Source organism: Manis pentadactyla, chromosome 7, assembly GCF_030020395.1.
Source record: "Manis pentadactyla isolate mManPen7 chromosome 7, mManPen7.hap1, whole genome shotgun sequence".
NCBI classification, from domain to species: Eukaryota; Metazoa; Chordata; class Mammalia; order Pholidota; family Manidae; genus Manis; species Manis pentadactyla.
In genome coordinates, this window is record NC_080025.1 from 55,944,626 (window position 1) to 55,966,001 (window position 21,376).

Here is a 21,376-nt window from a genome sequence, read left to right on the forward strand (position 1 = left end):
TGAAAGAAGGAAGAGGGAAGATAACAGAAGCATAAAATGCCCATGTCCTCAGACACTAGAAACACACATTCAGCAACTGGTTTGTCAAAACCAAAGTGATGCTGTGCTGGTTTTGGGCGTGCCTTCAAGGGGCACATCGGCTTTTGTTTCTGCTCTGGGAAAGCCACTGTCCATGCAAGAAGTCCAATTACCTTGAGACTACCATGCTATGAGGAAGCCCAAGCTAGCTGAGTGGAGATGACAGGTGAAGAAGCACTGAGGCAGCAGATGTATAAGTGAAGGCTTTTTGTACTGTTAGCCAAGTGCTGCAGAGTGAGTAACACCAGGTGGTCACACATGGAGCAGTTGAACCTTGCCTAAATTCCTGACCCACAGAGTTGTGAGAAATAACATCATTTTGTTAGTTTCATATTCAGAATATTTTCTGTGTAGTGTACAGCAAAGTGAATTAATAATTTTATTCTAATTCTGTTATATCTTTGAGAGCTAGGAGTCTCTGTGTAGAAGAAATAAATACAGATTAAGTTAGAAGATGAAGTAAACATGCTGTGCTCCTGATTTTTAATAAGAAATATCAGTATGAACTCATGAAATATTTAATTTTATCTTAAAATGCTATATACATTATATATGTATATATTTTTGTACATATGTAAAATGTTAGTCTGAGAATGTTTTATGTGTATTGTGGAAAAAAGAAAACTAATTTTTGAGTGATGTTTTAATTTTGACATTTCCTGGCTATATATGCTGAAAACTCCCAGAAATGAGCAAACCTAGTTTCCAGAATGTGGTCTTGAAATGCTGTTGACTTCTAGAAGAAACCAGGCTTCTTTAATAGATCTTTGATCCTGGGTCTGGGGCATGAAATGTGTACAGTGATCTAGGGATATTTTTATACCATATACCAGGGAAGCTATCAACCACCACTAACTAGAGTTATGACAAAAGAACGTAGGATCTAACTTTAAGAGGCTCTGGGGTGACTGACTGTCCTAATTTTAGCACTGGAAGTCCTGTGTCCTGGGAAACCTCTCAGTCTGATCACCCTCAGAGGCTCCCATTGGCCAAAAATGAGATGTGAGTATCTATAAGGATAAAAACGTCAATGGATTGGCATTCTTTATTATATTTAAATCTATGAAGTAATTATAACCAAAATAAAAAACCCACTACATCTTTGGTGGATACTAGGAAAGCAGTCTTTAATTTTGAAAACTGATCAACCAAGGAAAGGATCAAGTATTTATTCTAACGTTTATGTATGAACAGTACCACTACATAAGCAAATAGTAGATGAGGTAAAGTTTTTTTTTTTGTTTTTTTTTGTAGATAATTATTTTTTATTGAAGGGTAGTTGACACACAGTATTACATTACATTAGTTTCAGGTGTACAACATAGTGATTCAACATTTATATACATGACAATTCTAGGTACCAGCTATCACCATACCAAGCTGTTACAATATCTTGACTATATTCCATTACATCCCTGTTACTTATTTATTTTACCATTGGAAGTGTGTACTTTTTTTTTTTTTTTTTTTTGTGAGGGCATCTCTCATATTTCTTGATCAAATGGTTGTTAACGACAATAAAATTCTGTATAGGGGAGTCAATGCTCAATGCACAATCATTAATCCACCCCAAGCCTAATTTTCATCAGTCTCCAATCTTCTGAGGCATAACAAACAAGTTCTTACATGGAGAACAAATTCTTACGTAGTGAATAAGTTACATAGTGAACAGTACAAGGGCAGTCATCACAGAAACTTTCGGTTTTGTTCATGCATTATGAACTATAAACAGTCAGTTCAAATATGAATACTCATTTGATTTTTATACTTGATTGATATGTGGATACCACATTTCTCTCTTTATTATTATTATTTTTAATAAAATGCTGAAGTGGTAGATAGATACAAGATAAAGGCAGAAAACATAGTTTAGTGTGGTAAGGGAGCAAATGTAGATGATCAGGTGTGTGCCTGTAGCCTATGTGTTAATCCAAGCTAGAGAAGGGCAATAAAACATCCATGTATGCAGAAGATTTCTCTCAGAACAGGGGGGGTGAAGTTCTAAGCCTCACCTCTGTTGATCCCCAATTTCTCACCTGATGACCCCCCTGCGACTGTGCCTGTCTTAGGTTGTTCCTCCCTTGAGGAATCTTACCCGTCTCTGGCTAACCAGTCATCTTCCGGGGCTATACAGGGAAATGTAAAGTTGATAAGTGAGAGAGAAGCCTTATTGTTTGAAATGGTTAGCTTTTTATTTCTTTGCATATTTATGTCCTGTAGCTTCTATGCCCAGCATTTGTCTTTAGGTATCGTTACCACTTGGAAGAATTATGATACTCGGTAAATTTGATATGAGGCACGAATTCTATTTAAGGGTTGTAATTAGGAAGGAAGAAGAAAAGCTATAGAAGTAGCAGGCGGCAGAAAACATGGGAAGATTGATTATTTCTTTGACATATCTTCTTGTAGAGTAACTTCAGCATATATAGGTTTTAAGCTACTACTTAAATTGCGCACACATTAACATAATAGGAGTATAGTTACATAACCAAAGCATACCTGTAATTACCAGCCATCTCCAGTGAAACCAAGAAAACCAGCTAGGCACCTTAGGCATTTGTGAAAACTTATCTATGATATGGTGGATTTTGTCCAACTGAACTTGAACAGTCTGAGAGAAATCAGACAAATTAAAACAACCCATTCCTGGGGAATGTTCACATACCTTATGTTCTTTTAACAGTAAATACTCTGTGGTTGTAAGATTTTGGAGCGCTACAATTTGCACTTCTCCTAATTCTTGATTGAGTTCCAACAGTATAGATCCAGTCAAATTTGTTGTTTTACTGTATGCACAGGCCAGCTTAGATATCTCCTTCCTCATTCCCAAGGCAAGTCCAGGAACTGGTGGGATGAGTGCATCTACACCTGTAGCAGTGCGTGGATCTTTGTTGGGGTTTTTTGATGATCATCTTCTGGCATGAGTCTTCCAGAGAGTGCTGATGTTGGAAGTTCTCTTTCATATCGTATCTTAGTTCATTTTCAGGGTAGCCCAATTAGGCTTTGATCCTCTGTATAAACACAAACAGACCCTTTGCCTACACTTTTATATGCCCTTTATACTCTTGTGTAGAACTCATTGGAGGTTACCACACAGGAACTGCCCTTTTTTTTTTTTTTTGGTATCACTAATCTACACTTACATGACGAATATTATGTTTACTAGGCTCTCCCCTATACGAGGTCCCCCCTATAAACCCCTTTACAGTCACTGTCCATCAGCATAGCAAAATGTTGTAGAATCACTACTTGCCTTCTCTGTGTTGTACAGCCCTCCCTTTTCTCCTACCCCCCAATGCACGTTAATCTTAATACCCCTCTACTTCTCCCCTCACCTTAGCCCTCCCTACCCACCCATCTTCCCCAGTCCCTTTCCCTTTGGTACCTGTTAGTCCATTCTTGAGTTCTGTGATTCAGCTGCTGTTTTGTTCCTTCAGTTTTTCCTTTGTTCTTATATTCCACAGATAAGTGAAATCATTTGGTATTTCTCTTTCTCCGCTTGGCTTGCTTCACTGAGCATAATACCCTCCAGCTCCATCCATGTTGCTGCAAATGGTAGGATTTGCCCTTTCCTTATGGCTGAGTAGCATTCCATTGTGTATATGTACCACATCTTCTTTATCCATTCATCTATCGATGGACATTTAGGTTGCTTCCAATTCTTGGCTATTGTAAATAGTGCTGCGATAAACATAGGGGTGCTCTAATCTTTCTCATACTTGATTGCTGCATTCTTAGGGTAAATTCCTAGGAGTGCAATTCCTGGGTCAAATGGTAAGTCTGTTTTGAGCATTTTGATGTACCTCTATACTGCTTTCCACAATGGTTGAACTAACTTACATTCCCACCAGCAGTGTAGGAGGGTTCCCCTTTCTCCACAGCCTCGCCAACATTTGTTGTTTGTCTTTTGGATGGCAGCCATCCTTACTGGTGTGAGGTGATACCTCATTGTAGTTTTAATTTGCATTTCTCTGATAATTAGCGATGTGGAGCGTCTTTTCATGTGTCTGTTGGCCATCTGTATTTCTTTTTTGGAGAACTGTCTGTTCAGTTCCTCTGCCCATTTTTTAATTGGGTTATTTGTTTTTTGTTTGTTGAGGCGTGTGAGCTCTTTATATATTCTGGACATCAAGCCTTTATCAGATGTGTCATTTTCAAATATATTCTCCCATACTGTAGGGTTCCTTTTTGTTCTATTGATGGTGTCTTTTGCTGTACAGAAGCTTTTCAGCTTAATATAGTCCCACTTACTCATTTTTGCTGTTGTTTTCCTTGCCCGGGGAGATATGTTCAAGAAGAGGTCACTCATGTTTATGTCTAAGAGGTTTTTGCCTATGTTTTCTTCCAAGAGTTTAATGGTTACATGACTTACATTCAGGTCTTTGATCCATTTTGAGTTTACTTTTGTATATGGGGTTAGACAATGGTCCAGTTTCATTCTCCTACATGTAGCTGTCCAGTTTTGCCAGCTCCATCTGTTGAAGAGACTGTCATTTCGCCATTGTATGTCCATGGCTCCTTTATCAAATATTAATTGACCATATATGTCTGGGTTAATGTCTGGATTCTCTAGTCTGTTCCATTGGTCTGTGGCTCTGCTCTTGTACCAGTACCAAATTGTCTTGATTACTATGCCTTTATAGTAGAGCTTGAAGTTGGGGAGTGAGATCCCCCCTACTTTATTCTTCTTTGTGAGGATTGCTTTGGCTATTCGGGGTCTTTGGTGTTTCCATATGAATTTTTGAATTATTTGTTCCAGTTCATTGAAGAATGTTGCTGGTAGTTTCATAAGGGATTGCATCAAATCTGTATATTGCTTTGGGCAGGATGGCCATTATGACGATATTAATTCTTCCTAGCCACAAGCATGGGATGAGTTTCCATCTGTTAGTGTCCCCTTTAATTTTTCTTAAGAGTGACTTGTAGTTTTCAGAGTATAAGTCTTTCACTTCTTTGGTTAGGTTTATTCCTAGGTACTTTATTTTTTTTTATGCAATTGTGAATGGAGTTGTTTTCCTGATTTCTCTTTCTTTTGGTTCATTGTTGGTGTATAGGAAAGCCACAGATTTCTGTGTGTTGATTTTGTATCCTGTAACTTTGCTGTATTCCGATATCAGTTCTAGTAGTTTTGGGGTGGTGTCTTTAGGGTTTTTTATGTACAGTATCATGTCATCTGCAAATAGTGACAGTTTAACTTCTTCTTTACCCATCTGGATTCCTTGTATTTCTTTGTTTTGTCTGATTGCCGTGGCTAGGACCTCCAGTACTACATTAAATAACAGTGGGGAGAGTGGGCATCCCTGTCTAGTTCCCAATCTCATAGGAAATGTTTTCAGCTTCTCGCTGTTCAATATAATGTTGGCTGTGGATTTATCATAGATGGCCTTTATTATGTTGAGGTACTTGCCCTCTATTCCCATTTTGCTGAGAGTTTTTATCATGAATGGATGTTGAACTTTGTCAAATGCTTTTTCAGCATCTATGGAGATGATCATGTGGTTTTTGTCTTTCTTTTTGTTGATGTGGTGGATGATGTTGATGGACTTTCCAATGTTGTACCATCCTTGCATCCCTGGGATGAATCCCACTTGGTCATGGTGTATGATCCTTTTGATGTAATTTTGAATTCGGTTTGCTAATATTTTGTTGAGTATTTTTGCATCTACGTTCATCAGGGATATTGGTCTGTAGTTTTCTTTTTTGGTGGGGTCTTTGCCTGGTTTTGGTATTAGGGTGATGTTAGCTTCATAGAATGAGTTTGGGAGTATCCCCTCCTCCTCTGTTTTTTGGAAAACTTTAAGGATAACAGGTATTATGTCTTCCCTGTATGTCTGATAAAATTCCGCGGTAAATCCATCTGGCCCGGGGGTTTTGTTCTTTGGTAGTTTTTTGATTACCGCTTCAATTTTGTTACTGGTAATTGGGCTGTTTAGATTTTGTTTCTTTCTGGGTCAGTCTTGGAAGGTTGTATTTTTCTAGGAAGTTGTCCATTTCTCCTAGGTTTCCCAGCTTGTTAGCATATAGGTTTTCATAGTAGTCTCTAATAATTCTTTGTATTTCTTTAAGGTCCGTCGTGATTTTTCCTTTCTCGTTTTTGATACTGTTGATTTGTGTTGACTCTCTTTTCTTCTTAATAAGTCTGGCTAGAGGCTTATCTATTTTGTTTAGTTTCTCGAAGAACCAGCTCTTGGTTTCATTGATTTTTGCTATTGTTTTATTCTTCTCAATTTTATTTAATTCTTCTCTGATCTTTATTATGTCCCTCCTTCTGGTGACCTTAGGCCACATCTGTTCTTCTTTTTCCAATTTCGATAATTGTGACATTAGACCATTCATTTGGGATTGTTCTTCCTTTTTTAAATATGCTTGGATTGCTATATACTTTCCTCTTAAGACTGCTTTTGCTGTGTCCCACAGAAGTTGGGGCTTAGTGTTGTTGTTGTCATTTGTTTCCATATATTGCTGGATCTCCATTTTGATTTGGTCATTGATCCATTGATTATTTAGGAGCGTGTTGTTAAGCCTCCATGTGTTTGTGAGCCTCTTTGCTTTCTTTGTACAGTTTATTTCTAGTTTTATGCCTTTGTGGTCTGAAAAGTTGGTTGGTAGGATTTCAATCTTTTGGAATTTTCTGAGGCTCTTTTTGTGGCCTAGTATGTGGTCTATTCTGGAGAATGTTCCATGTGCACTTGAGAAGAATGTATATCCTGTTGCTTTTGGATGTAGAGTTCTATAGATGTCTATTAGGTCCATCTGCTCTACTGTGTTGTTCAGTGCTTCCGTGTCCTTACTTATTTTCTGCCCGGTGGATCTATCCTTTGGGGTGAGTGGTTTGTTGAAGTCTCCTAGAATGAATGCTTTGCAGTCTATTTCCCCCTTTAGTTCTATTAGTATTTGTTTCACATATGCTGGTGCTCCTGTGTTGGGTGCATATATATTTAGAATGTTTATATCCTCTTGTTGGACTGAGCCCTTTATCATTATGTAGTGTCCTTGTTTATCTCTTGTTACTTTCTCTGTTTTGAATTCTATTTTGTCTGATATTAGTACTGCAACCCCTGCTTTCTTCTCACTGTTGTTTGCTTGAAGTATGTTTTTCCATCCCTTGACTTTTAGTCTGTACATGTCTTTGGGTTTGAGGTGAGTTTCTTGTAAGCAGCATATAGATGGGTCTTGCTTTTTTATCCATTCTATTACTCTGTGTCTTTTGATTGGTGCATTCAGCCCATTAACATTTAGGGTGACTATTGAAAGATATGTACTTATTGCCATTGCAGGCTTTAAATTCATGGTTACCAAAGGTTCAAGGTTAGCCTCTTTAGTATCTTACTGCCTAACTTAGCTTGCTTATTGAGCTGTTATATACACTGTCTGGAGTTTCTTTTCTTCTCTCCCTTCTTATTCCTCCTCCTCGATTCTTCATATGTTGGGTGTTTTGTGCTGTGCTCTTTCTAGGAGTGCTCCCATCTAGAGCAATCCCTGTAAGATGTTCTGTAGATGTGGTTTGTGGAAAGCAAATTCCCTCAGCTTTTGTTTGTCTGGGATTGTTTAATCCCTCCGTTATATTTGAATGATAGTCGTGCTGGATACAGTATCCTTGGTTCAAGGCCCTTCTGTTCCATTGTATTAAATATATCATGCCATTCTCTTCTAACCTGTAGGGCTTCTGTTGAGAAATCTGATGTTAGCCTGATGGGTTTTCCTTTATAGGTGACCTTTTTCTCTCTAGCTGCCTTTAAAACTCTTTCCTTGTCCTTGATCTTTGCCATTTTAATTATTATGTGTCTTGGTGTTGTCCTCCTTGGATCCTTTCTGTTGGGGGTTCTGTGTATTTCCGTGGTCTGTTCGATTATTTCCTCCCCCAGTTTGGGGAAGTTTTCAGTAATTATTTCTTCTAAGATACTTTCCATCTCTTTTCCTCTCTCTTTGTCTTCTGGAACCCCTATAATACGGATATTGTTCCTTTTGGATTGGTCACACAGTTCTCTTAATATTGTTTCATTCCTGGAGATCCTTTTGTCTCTCTCTATGTCAGCTTTATGCGTTGCTCTTCTCTGGTTTCAGTTCCATCACTGGCCTCTTGCATCCTATCCATTCTGCTTATAAACCCTTCCAGAGTTTGTTTCATTTCTGTGATCTCCTTTCTGGCATCTGTGATCTCCCTCCGGACTTCATCCCATTTCTCTTGCGTATTTCTCTGCATCTCTGTCAGCATGTTTATGATGCTTATTTTGAATTCTTTTTCAGGAAGACTGGTTAGGTCTGTCTCCTTCTCTGGTGTTGTCTCTGTGATATTTGTCTGCCTGTAGCTTTGCCTTTTCATGGTGATAGGAATAGTTTTCAGAGCTGGGACGAGTGACGGCTGGAAGAACTTCCTTTCTTATTGGTTTGTGGCCCTCCTCTCCTGGGAGAACAGCGGCCTCTAGTGGCTTGTGCTGGGCAGCTGCACGGAGACAGGGCTTCTGCTTCCTGCCCAGCTCTATGGAGTTTATCTCCGCTGTTGCTGTGGGCGTGGCCTGGCTCGGGCAGCTACTCCAAAGTGGTGGAGTCGCGTTGGAACGGGAGCGGCTGGGAGGCTATTTATCTCCGTAAGGGGCCTCCCTTCTCCCTGCAGCCCAGGGGTTAGGGTGCCCAGAGATCCCCGGATTCCCTACCTCTGGATTAAGTGTCCCGCCCTGCCCCTTTAAGACTTCCAAAAAGCACCCGCCAAAACAAAACAACGACCACCAAAAAAAAAAAAAAAGAAAAATTTTAAATTAAAAAAAAAAAAAAGGTGGCCGCTCGTTTTTCTTTATTCTCCGGCGCCAGCCTCAGGCATCTGCTCACTGGTCTTGCTGCCCTGTTTTCCTAGTATTGGGGTCCCTATCCCTTTAAGACCTCCAAGGAGCACTCGCCAAAACAAAACAAAACAAAACAAAAAATTGCTCACGCGCTTTTCTTATGTCCTCCGGCGCTTGTCCTCCGGTGCCCGCTCCCTGTTCTTGCTGCCCTGTTTTCCTAGTATCCAGGGCCCCCTGGGCACGTACTGTGTGTGCACTCTGGCCCGGATGGCTGGGCCTGGGTGTTCGGCAGTCCTGGGCTCCGTCTCCCTCCTGGTCTGCCTATTCTTCTCCCGCCGGGATTTGGGGGGATGGGTGCTCGGCTCCCTTCGGGCCGGGGCTTGTATCTTACCCCCTTCGTGAGGTACTGGGTTCTCTCAGGTGCGGATGTGGTCTGGATATTTTCCTGTGTCCTCTGGTCTTTATTCTAGGAAGGGTTGTCTTTGTTATATTTTCATAGATATATGTGGTTTTGGGAGGAGATTTCCGCTGCTCTACTCATGCCGCCATCTTCCTCCCCCTTGAGGTAAAGTTTTTTATAGAAAAATTTTATATGCTAGCAAATAAAGTCAAAGTGATAGAATTGGCTCTCACCATCTTGCAATCATTATATTTTAGTGGATTTGGACATCATCAGTGGCTGCTAACAGCACAAAAAGAGAAAATCATATGTGTGTTATAAATAACACCACCACCTAGTGAATAATCTTGCCAAAAATTTTAAACCTGAATCTGATGAAGCTGCCTACATCAATTGCTAGAGTACAGGAAATACAGAAGACAGAGAAACATGTTAAACTGCACTACAGGAATGGAATCAGTGAAACCCAGTCTGTGGGAACCGTAAGACAGGTGATTCTATGTTCAATAGACTGCAAAGAAATAAAATGAGATGGTAAGGGAATTGGTAATATTTAAAGGCAGCAAATTTAAACAATTAGGTATGTACACTTCAGTAATAAAACAATAAATAAAAGTAAGAAAGTGATTCCCACAAAACCCAAAATAGTGGCTTCTTTTTGTTGGGATGGGGGAAATGGGATAGTTAGAGGGGTTCATGATTGGTAGAACAAATGTGGAGGGCTTCTGTAGTGGCTGACATCGTTCTGTTTCTTGCTGTGTATGGTGGTTCTGAGTTAATTTGACTATAATTTCTGTATGTGCTTTTAAAAAAAGACTCTATATTTTTAAAACTTAGCTTTTTAGAACAGTTTTAGGTCCATAGCAAAATTAGGGGCAGCTACAGGATTTTCCTCTGTCCCCTTTGCCCCCACACATGTGTGTCCTTCCCTTTAATCAACATCCCCCACCAGATGGTATGCTTGTTACCAATGATGGACCTCACTGACACTCAAAGTCCCATAAGGTTCACTCTTGGTGTATGTTTTATGGGTTTAGACAAATGTGTAGTGACATATACCCATCATCGTAACTTCATACAGAGTATTTTCAGTGCCCTAAAAGTCCTCTGCTCTGCCTATTCATATTCCTAACCCCTGGCAACCACTGACCTTTTTACTGTCTCCATAGTTTTCCTTTTCACAGAATGTCATATTGTTGGAATCATACAGTATGTACCCTTTTCAGATTGGCTTCTTTCACTTACTAATATGCATTTAAGTTATGTTTTGTATGACTTGATAGCTTATTTCTTTTTAGTGCTGAATAATATGTATTACATTTGATAATAAAAGTCTAATTAAATGAAGGAAAGGACATTGATTGGAGTGGAGGCAGCTGAGTTAGGAAATGATGAGAGTTGATGCCTTATAGATTATCTAAGACTTGTTGACTGAGGATTTTGTTAAGTGCTATTCTGAGGAGACTGAACATAATGTTAGTAGAGAGCCACTGAAGTTTATTAAAAAGGGTGCTGGACTCACACCAGTTAGGATGGCCAACATCCAAAAGACAAGGAACAACAAATGCTGGTAAGGATGCAGAGGAAGGGGAACCTTTCTACACTGTTAGTGGGAATGTAAATTAATTCAACCATTGTGGAAAGCAATATGGAGGTTCCTCAAAAAACTAAAAATAGAAATACCATTTGACCCAGGAATTCCACTCCTAGGAATTTACCCAGAGAAAAACAAGATCCCAGATTTAAAGAGACATATGCACCCCTATGTTTATTGTGGCACTATTTACAATAGCCAAGATACGGAAGCAACCTAAGTGTCCATCAGTAGGTGAATGGATAAAGAAGAGGTGGTACATATACACAATGGAATACTATTCAGCCATAAGAAATAAACAAATCCTACCATTTGCAACAACATGGATAGAGCTAGAGAGTATTATGCTCAGTGAAATAAGCCAGGCAGAGAAAGACAAGTATCACATTATTTCACTCATTTGTGGAGTATTAACAGCAAAGCAAAACTGAAGGAACAAAACAGCAATAGTCTCACAGACTCCAAGAAGAGACTAGCAGTTACCAAAGGGAAGGGGTTGGGGAGGGAGGGAGCAGGGGATTAAAGGGCAGGTAGAGGGGGGTCACAGGGAAGGCTATATAGCACAGAGAAGACAAGTAGTGACTCTATAGCATCTTACTATGCTGATAGACAGTGACTACAATGGGATGTGGGGAAGACTTGATAATATGGGTGAATGTAGTAACCACAATGTTGCTCATGTGAAACCTTCATAAGATTGTATAGCAATGATACCATAATAGAAAAAAAAGATTGGGTGACAGATGTAGTATGGTTAAAAAAAGAAGCATTGGAAATAAACTCAAAGATTTCAAGTTGGGGGCATTATCCTTTATTGGGTAGGTATTAGGAAATTTTAGGAGGCCAATTCTTGATGATTACACTAATGTAAGGTGTGGTATTTCTTCTCATGATGTATTTATAATCCCAGATAAATGGTTTCTAGGGAGTCTGCATTCCAAATGCTTTGTCTCAAAATGCTATTCTGGCAAGCAAGAAACTGGTAACAGTGGTGGTTTTTGGAAAGCACAGAGTTGAGATGTGGAGAGATGAGGGTGACTTTTTATCTTTTTTAATTTTTTGATTTTTGAATCATGTGCTTATATTGACTAGTCAAAAAAGAAAGAAAATTTAATTGAAAGATAAAAATGTCCAAACCTTCCAATTTCCAGGGGGAAGTTCTTGTTTGGCATTCTTTATTTTAAGTACCCCATACTATAGTTACTCAGGAAAGCAGTCAGGTAAGTATGTTTAATACAGTAGTTGGCTGCCTTTGACTTATATATGTTTGTAAACTTTGTACATTTGATTATATGTTTATGTTTGTGTGTATGTGTGTATGCATGTTGTGACTTGTGGGTACATGAGTGTGGGTGGGAGTGGCTCTCATGTATATGTTCATGTTTCACTCAGAAAAAAATGTTTATAGCTGAAACCTCAGGAGCCATGTCTTTCCAGTGCTTTCTAGTGCTTTCCAGTGCTTTCTGGCTTTATTGCCACTAGATAGGATTTACTCCTCAGAAGGGAGATGTTCTTGCTTCTCAGCCAGGTTCAGGGCCATTCAATGGTGGTGGTGATGCAGTAGCATAAACTCTTCTCTTTTTTCTTCATTATCATTACTGAAGCTGGAGGTCACTGTATATCTGTTATTCCATCTGTTACCTTTCTCCTCACTTTCCCTCAGGCAATTGTTCTGGATCCAGCTTTTGTAATAAAGTAACCTGAAACACATGAGTCTTTCTGTATTAAAGACCCAGTATGATCAGGTAACAAAAGGGAACAGGAGCTAATATATATGTAACATTTTTCTTGTTATAATAACTTTTTCTTTTATAATTTGTAATGAGTGATGAAAAAACATTAGGAAAATTCAAATAGAGCATGCTTATTCTTTAAGGCATGGTGAAATTGGGAGAAGTTTTAAGTCTCTTCCACTAGGGACTTGGAAAAGAGAAACCGGTTTGGGAACAGTAGGAGGCAGTGGTAGGAATCTAGGCAGCCCTAGCCCAGTGTTGTCAGCTTTGGTTGCACATTGGCACAACCTGAGGATATAAAAAAAACAAAGAAACTGATGCTTTGTTCCCACCCCTTGAGATTCCGATTTAATTGGCTAGGGCTATGGTCTGGGTGCTGGAACTTTTTAAACCTGCCATTTGGATTTAATATGAAGTCAAGACTGAGAACTACTGGCCTAGAGAAGAAAACTGGTCTAAGACTGAGGAGAAGAGTACCTGGGTTTCACAGCACCTCAAAACCAAATTCTTTCCATTTGGAGTAAATTGGAGTCTGTTGTAAAGTTATGCCTTTTAAAATATGTGATTATTTAGGTTCCTGTTTGGGAGAAAACAAGATATGAATAATCTTTAGCATCTGGAAGGAATGGACAGATTCACATAATAATAATAAAACTTCATGGATTAACTATACTTTTTTAATGTGATGTTTGCACAGGTTGCCTGTGATTTGCTTCGGAGAATAATTCGCATCTTGCATCTCAGTAAGAGACTCCAGGGACAACTACAGGGGGGAAGCAGAGAGATAACAAAAGCCGCTCAGAGTCTCAATGAACTTGGTAGGTCCTTTTTTGGTTAAAAAGTTAGTGGAGTTAAAAATTTTCAGTCACTTGTTGACTTTTGTCATCATAATTCAAATAAATTAATTTATGTAATAATTGGCTGTATAGAACACTTTCACTTTTCAAAATGGTTGAATAAAATTAGCTGGTATTTTAGAAATGCTGTTTATTTTTAAATTATCATTTTGTGAAATTAGCCTTTTTTTTTTGGTATACAGGCTTGTGAATTTTAACACATGTATAGATTCCTGTAACTGCCATGACACAGAATAGTTCCCTCATCCCCCAAAATCCCCCATGCTATCACTTAATAATGACATCTAACTCCCCTACCTCTGATCTTGCCAACCACTGATTAGTTCTCCATAACTGTAATTTTGCATTTGGAGAATGTCATAAATGGAATCATAAAGTATATAACCTTTTGAGGCTGGCTTCTTGTACTCAGCATAATACCACTGAGATTTATCCAAGTTTTGATACATATCATAGATTGTTACTTTGTGTTTGCTGGTATACCGTGCATGGTTGTACCACAGTTTGTTTATTGATTTACTGGTTAAGGGAAATTTGTATTGTTTCCAGTTTTTGGTGATTATTAATAGAGCTAATACAAATATTTGTATACAGGTTTTTATATGAACTAGTTTTCATTTCTCTAGGAGAAATAGCCAGGAGAAATGCTGTGTTTTAGGTGACAAATACAATGTTGACATTATGCCTCAAAGAATTATTGGATGCATTTCTTAATTTGTTCATGCTTTCTCAAACATTTAGAGCCAGCTCTGACATTCAAGGGTTGAAACATTGATGGTTTTGACAGTTAACAAGGTACAGGGTCCATGATAAAGCAGGTTTACAATTTTTTAGGCAAATTTTTGAATAGCTACTGAGTGTACATAAAACTACTTAATAACTGCATTTTCATGAGGCTCTGTGGTTTTATTCTTTTGATTAGGTAACCAGTAATTTTCCTGAAGTAAATGTATTTGGTGGTATTTGTACTTTTTTAGGTTCAGAAGGTCTTTGATTATATCCATCTCAAATATCAAGAGTCTGCTTAATCTTGGTGATGTGCTTTGGAAGTAGTTATGCCAAAAATAATATCAGCAAATGTGCATTACATGTTCTTTTTGAATTTTCCTATCTTTGATATTTCAATTACATAGTCATGCTATAATGCATATTCCATATTTTTTACTAAGGAAATGTAATATCCTTAAGTCATGCTTCAACATTTCAATTGATAATGCTCAAGTATATTGCTTAGGCACATCATTGGGAATATAAGTTGTGATTTAGTATGCTTGGAATATATTGTATAAAAAGTTAATTATATTTAAGCAGTGAGTAATGCTTGAGTGTTTTTTCACAGTATGTGCTAAGTATAGGAGTGTGAAAATCCTAGTATCAGCTGTTAATTTTGTTTCATCACATTTAATTTCTATACTCTGCAAGTAATCTGTAGGATAATAGAATCATTAAAAACAGAAAAATTATTCCAAAATTTATTATGTGTATTTGTCCCCATTGACACTCTTCCATAATCAAAAACTGCTAGATTTTGATTATCATCTCTTATAGAAACAACAGATGCAATGATGATACATAATAAAACTGATGATGTCCTCTTTTTTTAAAACACAGATAAAAATATCATTCAAAGTGTTCTGAGTTAGAGCACTGCAGAGTATAAACCTGTTATCCTTCCAGTGAAGCTTTGCATTACCTTATAATGAATTTTAAATGATGCGAGATGTTGAGAAAGTGTAGTTCATGATGGAATTATCTCAAAATGGATTGTATTAATTTAAAATATTAAAGCTTTGGAGTTTTTGTGCTATTCAAAATTTGCAAAGCATCATCTATTCCTCATTCACTGTGGTTCATTCTTGGCTAGTCCAGACATTGATAATGAGGAGTAACCAGGAGGAAGATAAAGTTTCTACATCTGTAATTAATATTTAATGAAGTAGTAATTCAGTAATCACTATTTTTTTTTTGCATTTTATTTTTTTTATTAAGGTATCATTGATATACACTCTTATGAAGGTTTCACAAGAAAAACAGTGTGGTTATTATACTCACCCTTATTATTGAGTGCCCCCCGCCTCATACCCACTGTAGTCACTGTCCCATCAGTGTAGTAAGATGCCACAGAGTCACTATTTATTTGTCTTCTCTGACCTACACTGCCTTCCCTGTGACCCCACACACACCATGTGCACCAATCATGATACCCCACGATCCCCTTCTCCCTCTCTCCCCACCTGCCCTACCCCACCCCTCCCCTTTGGTAACCACTAGTCCCTTCTTGGAGTCAGTGAGTCTGCTGCTATTTTGTTCCTTAAGTTTTGCTTTGTTGTTGTACTCCACAAATGAGGGAAATCATTTGGTATTTGTCTTTCTCTGCCTGACTTATTTCACTGAGCATAATACCCTCTAGCTCCATACATGTTGTTGCAAATGGTAGGATTTGTTTTCTTCTTATGGCTGAAAAATATTCCGTTGTGTGTATGTACTACCTCTTCTTTATCCTTTCATCTACTGATGGACACTTAGGTTGCTTCCATATCTTGGCTATTGTCAATAGTGCCGCAATAAATGTCGGGGTGCATCTGTCTTTCTGAATCTGAGAACTTGTTTTCTTTGGGTAAATTCCTAGGAGTGGAATTCGTGGGTCAAATGGTATTTCTATTTTTAGCTTTTTGAGGAACCTCCATATTTATTTCCACAATGGTTGAACTAGCTAACATTCCCACCAGCAGTGTAGGAGGGTTCCCCTTTCTCCACATCCTTGCCAGCATTTGTTGTTCCTAGTCTTTTCGATGTTGGCCATCCTAACTGGTATGAGGTGATATCTCATTGTGGTTTTATTTTGCATTTCCCTGATAATTAATAATGAGGAGGATCTTTTCATGTGTCTGTTGGCCATCTGAATTTCTTCTTTGGAGAAATGTCTGTACAGATCCTACACACGTTTTTTTAATAGGGTTATTTGCTTTTTAGGTGTTGAGGTGTGTGAGTTCTTTATATATTTTGGATGTTAACCCCTTGTCAGATATGTCATTTACAAATATATTCTCCCATATATATTTTTATTCTGCTGATGGTGTCTTTTGCTGTACAGAAGCTTTTTAGCGTGATGTACTCCCATTTGTTCATTTTTTATTTTGTTTCCTTGCCTGAGGACATGCTTTCAGGAAGAAGTTGCTCCTGTTTATATTCAGTAGATTTTTGCCCATGTTTTCGCTTAAGAGTTTTATGGTTTCATGACTTACATTCAGGTCTTTGATTCATTTTGAGTTTACTTCTGTGTATGGGGTTAGACAATAATGCAGTTTCATTCTCTTGCATGTAGCTGTCCAGTTTTGCCAACACCAGTGTTGAAGAGGCTGTCATTTCCCCATTGTATGTCCATGGCTCCTTTATTGTATATTATTTGACCATATATGGTTGGGTTTATATCAGGGCTCTCTATTCTGTTCCATTGGTCTATGGGTCTGTTCTTGTGCCAGTACCAAATTGGCTTGACCTCTGTTTGTATTTGTTTATTGATCCTTTGATCATTTAGGAACATGTTATTAAGGTCCATGGGTTTGTGGGCTTTTTCATTTTAGTTGTGTAATTTATTTCTAGTTTCATACCTTTGTGATCTGAGAGGCTTGTTGTTACACTTCCAGTCTTTTTTAATATACTGAAGCTCTTTTTGTGGCCTGGTATATGATCTATTCTTGAAATTGTTTCATGTGCACTTGAGAAGAATGTGTATCTTGTTCCTTTTGGATGCAGTCTTCTGTAGATGTCCATTAGGTCCATCTGTTCTAATACATTGTTTTGTGCCTCTGACTCCTTACTTATTTGCTGTCTGTTTGATCTGTCCTTTGGAGTGAGTGGTGTGTTGAAGTCTAAAATGAATGCATTGCATACTGTTTTCCTCTTTAATTCTGTTCATATTTGTTTTGTATATATAGGTGAACCTGTGTTGCATAGGTATTCATGATTCTTATATCCTCTTCTTGGAGTGACCTCTTTATCATTATGTAGTATCCTTCTTTGTCTCTTGTTACTTTCTTTGTTCTGTTTTCTATTTTATCTTATACAAGTACTGTATTTCCTGCTTTTTTCTCCCTATTAGTTGCATGAAATATCTTTTTCCATCCATTTACTTTCAGTCTGTATATGTCTTTGGGTTTGAAGTGAGTCTCTTGTAGGCAACATATAGATGGGTCTTGTTTTTTTATCCATTCAGTGACTCCATGTCTTCTGATTGGTGCATTCATACCATTTACATTTAAGGTGGTTATCAATAGTTGTGTACTTATTGCCCTTGCAGGCTTTAGATTTGTGGTTACCAAAGGTTCAAGGCTAATTCCCTTATTATCTAACATTGTAATTTAACTCACTTATTCTGCTATTACAAACACAACCTAAAGGTTCTTTTTTTCCCTCCTTTTTCTTCCTCCTCCATTCTTTATATGTTAGGTATCATATTCTGTACTCTTTGTCTGTTAATTGACTTTCAGGGTAGTTGATTTGCTTTTGCATCTGCTTAGTAATTAACTTCTACTTTCTTTGCTGTGGTTTTATTTACCATGGTGACAGCTATTTAGTCTTAGAAATACTTCCATCTATATCAGTCCCTCCAAAATATCGTGTAGAGACAGTTTGTGGTAGGTAAATTTTCTCTGCTTTTGCTTCTCTGAAAATTGTTTATTCCCTCCTCCAAATTTAAATGATAATCTTGCTGGTTAGAGTATCCTTGGTTTGAGGCCCTTCTACTTCTTTGCATTAAATATATCATGTCATTCCCTCTGGCCTGTAATGTTTCTGTTGAGAAGTCTGATGATAGTCTTATGCGTTTTCCTTTGTATGCGATTTTTTTTTTCTCTTTCTAGCTGCTTTTAAAAGTCTGTCCTTATCCTTGATCTTTGCAATCTTAATTATTATATAACTTGGTGTTGTCTTCCTTGGGTCAGTTGTGTTGTCAGATCTGTGCACCTCCATGGTTTGAGAGACTATCTCCTCTCCAGATTGGGGACATTCTCAGCAATTACCTCCTCAAAGACACTTTCTAACCCTATTTCTCTCCCTTCTTCTTCTGGTACCCCTATAATGCAAATATTGTTCCATTTGGGTAGGTCACACAGTTCCCTCAGTTGTCCTTTGTTCCTGGAGATCCTTTTTTCTCTCTGTGCCTCAGCTCCTTTGTATTTCTCTTCTCTAATTTCCATTCCATTTACTGTTTCCTGTACTGCATCTGGTATGTTCTAAGTCCCTCCATTGTATTTTTAATTTCTGATATTGAATTCCTTAACAGTTGAATCTCAGTCTTGAATTCATCCCTGAGTTCTTGAATATTTTTTCTGTATCTCCATGAGTATGTGTATGATTTTTATTTTGAACTCTCTTTCAGGAAGATTGGTAAGTTCAGTTTCATTTGGCATTTTTTCTGGTGTTTGTGAGATTTTTGTTTAAACCAGTTTCCTTAACTTTTAGTATTTGTATGTGGCGCCCTCTAGTGCCCAGAGCTCTAGTCTGTGAAGCTGCTCAGCCACTGGAGTGATGTTGGGGGTCGCAGGTTAGTGGCGCTGGTGCCTGGTGGGAGGAAAGTGCTGTTTCCTGCTTCCCAGCTGCAGTGTCAGAGTCAGTGGGCTGAGCACTCAGCTGTAAGCCTCTGTGCTTTGTATCTGTAGCTGCCATAGCGGGTCCTCCCTCTGGCTGGCTTCATGCCAGGGAAGGGACTGCCGGTTTGTGAGCTGGTGCTGGCTGGCCAGGAGGAAGGCTCAGCTGGCTGTGTATCATGGTGGTGGGCCTCAGAGCTGAGTAGCCAGCCAGAGGGAAGGAGCACCTGAAGCCCCTGAAATTTCCCGATCTACTGGGTAGAGTGCACCCAGACTATTTTGTCCACCTATCCTTTCTCCTGAGGAGCAAGCTCTGTGCAATTCTTGCTCCTTTAGCAGGTCTCTTGCTATTAGGTAGCCTGTCAGACTGCCTGCCTTTCTTTTTTCCTGAGCAGCTGTATGTGGATCCCTGTTTTCCACGGATGGCTGGAATTTCAGTCTCTTCACATATTCTGCCTGTCTTAGCTTTCCAATCCCACTAATTTCCAGAGCACCATGCAATGTAGGTTTGTGCTCCCAAAGCAGATCTCCAAGTCTGGGTGTTCAGCAGTCCTAGGCTTCTACCCACTCCCTGCTCCATTTCTCTTCCTCCCTCCGGTGAGCTGGGGTGAGGGAAGGGATTGGGTTCCCTGGATCAAGGCTTTGGTACGTTACCATGTTTTGTGAGGTCTGCTCTGTTCTCCAGGGGTATGCTGTCTGGTGCAGCCTTCTTTCCTGTTGCTCTTTTAGGATTAGGTGTATTAACTATATTTTAGTATTATATGTGGTTTTAGGAGGAGTTCTCAGTCTCACTTCTCACGCCACCATCTTGAATCCTCAGTAATCACTATTAAAATTACCCATGTATACTGTATGATATTTCTATGATTGGAACATCTCTGAAATTGTCAATGTCTGTATCAGCATGGTTCTGGTTCTCAGTAGAAAGAGTAAAATGATGAAGAGCAGCAGTGTTTACTCCACAGGCCCTTGAAATGAACTTAAAGCCAGTCTTTTAAATTTGAAAGGTCTTGAGGCTTGAATTGCATTAATCAGATGAAATACATTGTTGTGTAGAAAGTAAAAACATTCGAGGGACTGGGTGGCGGGGAATGTGGAGTGATTGCAAATGGGTGCAGATTTCTCTTTGGGGTGATGAAAATGTTCTGGAGTCTGTTAGTGGTACTGTTGCCTATTCTTGTCAATATACAAAAAGTCACTGAATTGTACATTTTAGAAGGTTGAATTTTATGGTATGTGAATTATATGTCTGTTTTAAATGTAGGTCTAGTATTTAGTAATAGTTATCTCATACTGGTGCTTTTTTAAAAATTGAGTTCTAAATGCCATATAGTAAGCTACATATATTGAAAATGTACAGTTTGGTAACCTTTGACATGAAACCATCACCAATATTAGATAGTGAGCGTAACTATCACCCTCAAAAGTTTCCTCATGCCCCTTGGTAATCCCTCGTCATTTACTGAAGTGCTTTCTGTCACTGTAGAATACTTGTCACTTTAAGAATTTTATATAAATGAAATCATATAATTTGTATGTGTTTTTGTTTGGCTTCTTTTAGTCAACTAAATTATTTTGAGATTCATCCATATTGTGTGTATCAATAGCTTATTCCCTTATTTTTCATTTTTGCTATGTACTGTTCTATTGTATGTATATCACACTGTATTTTTATCCATTCACCTGTTGATGGATGTTTGAGTTCCTAGTTTTTGGCCATTATAAAGCCCACTGCTATAAACATTCATGACAAGTCTTTGTATGGACATTTACTTTCATTTCTCTTTGATAAACATGTAGGCTTGGAAATGGGTTGATCATATGTGGTAGATGTATGTTTACCTTTTTAAGAAATTGCCATGGTGGTTTTCAAAGTAGTTGTAGCAGTTTACATTCCTACCAGTAGTACATGAAAATTGCACTTGCTCTACTTCTTGTCAACATTTGTTATAGTCAGTCTTCTTAATTTTAGCCATTTTAATAGGTGTTAGTATGTTGTTCTGAGTTTACAAAAAAAAGTTACTAGAACTAATAGAGGAGTTTAGCAAGATTTCAGGATACAAGATCAATATACAAAAATTAGTTGTATTTCCATATACTCTGCTATTAACAAGTAGTTGGAAATTGAAATAAAAAAATACCACTTATAATAGCATCAAAAATATGAAATACTTAGGGTTGAATTTAATAGAAGATAGCACATGGTGTGTATGCTGAAAGCTATAGGACATCATTGAGTACAATTAAAGACCTAAATTGATAAATAAATCTTGGTCTGTGAGAAGAAAGATGTAATATTGTTTATTAAGATGTTCATTCTTCCTAAATTGATGTATATGAATATAC

The 21,376-nt window shown here is 38.1% G+C and overlaps 1 protein-coding gene across 1 annotated transcript in view; it reads left to right on the top strand.

The window, feature by feature from the left end:
• The window catches only part of COG5 (component of oligomeric golgi complex 5), a 397,019-nt gene that overhangs the window by 62,193 nt on the left and 313,450 nt on the right, over window positions 1–21,376 (top strand). The window contains exon 6 of the mRNA XM_036918977.2: window positions 13,283–13,403. Within this exon, the coding sequence (XP_036774872.2) occupies window positions 13,283–13,403 (121 nt within the window). The remainder of the gene's footprint in view (window positions 1–13,282; window positions 13,404–21,376) is intronic.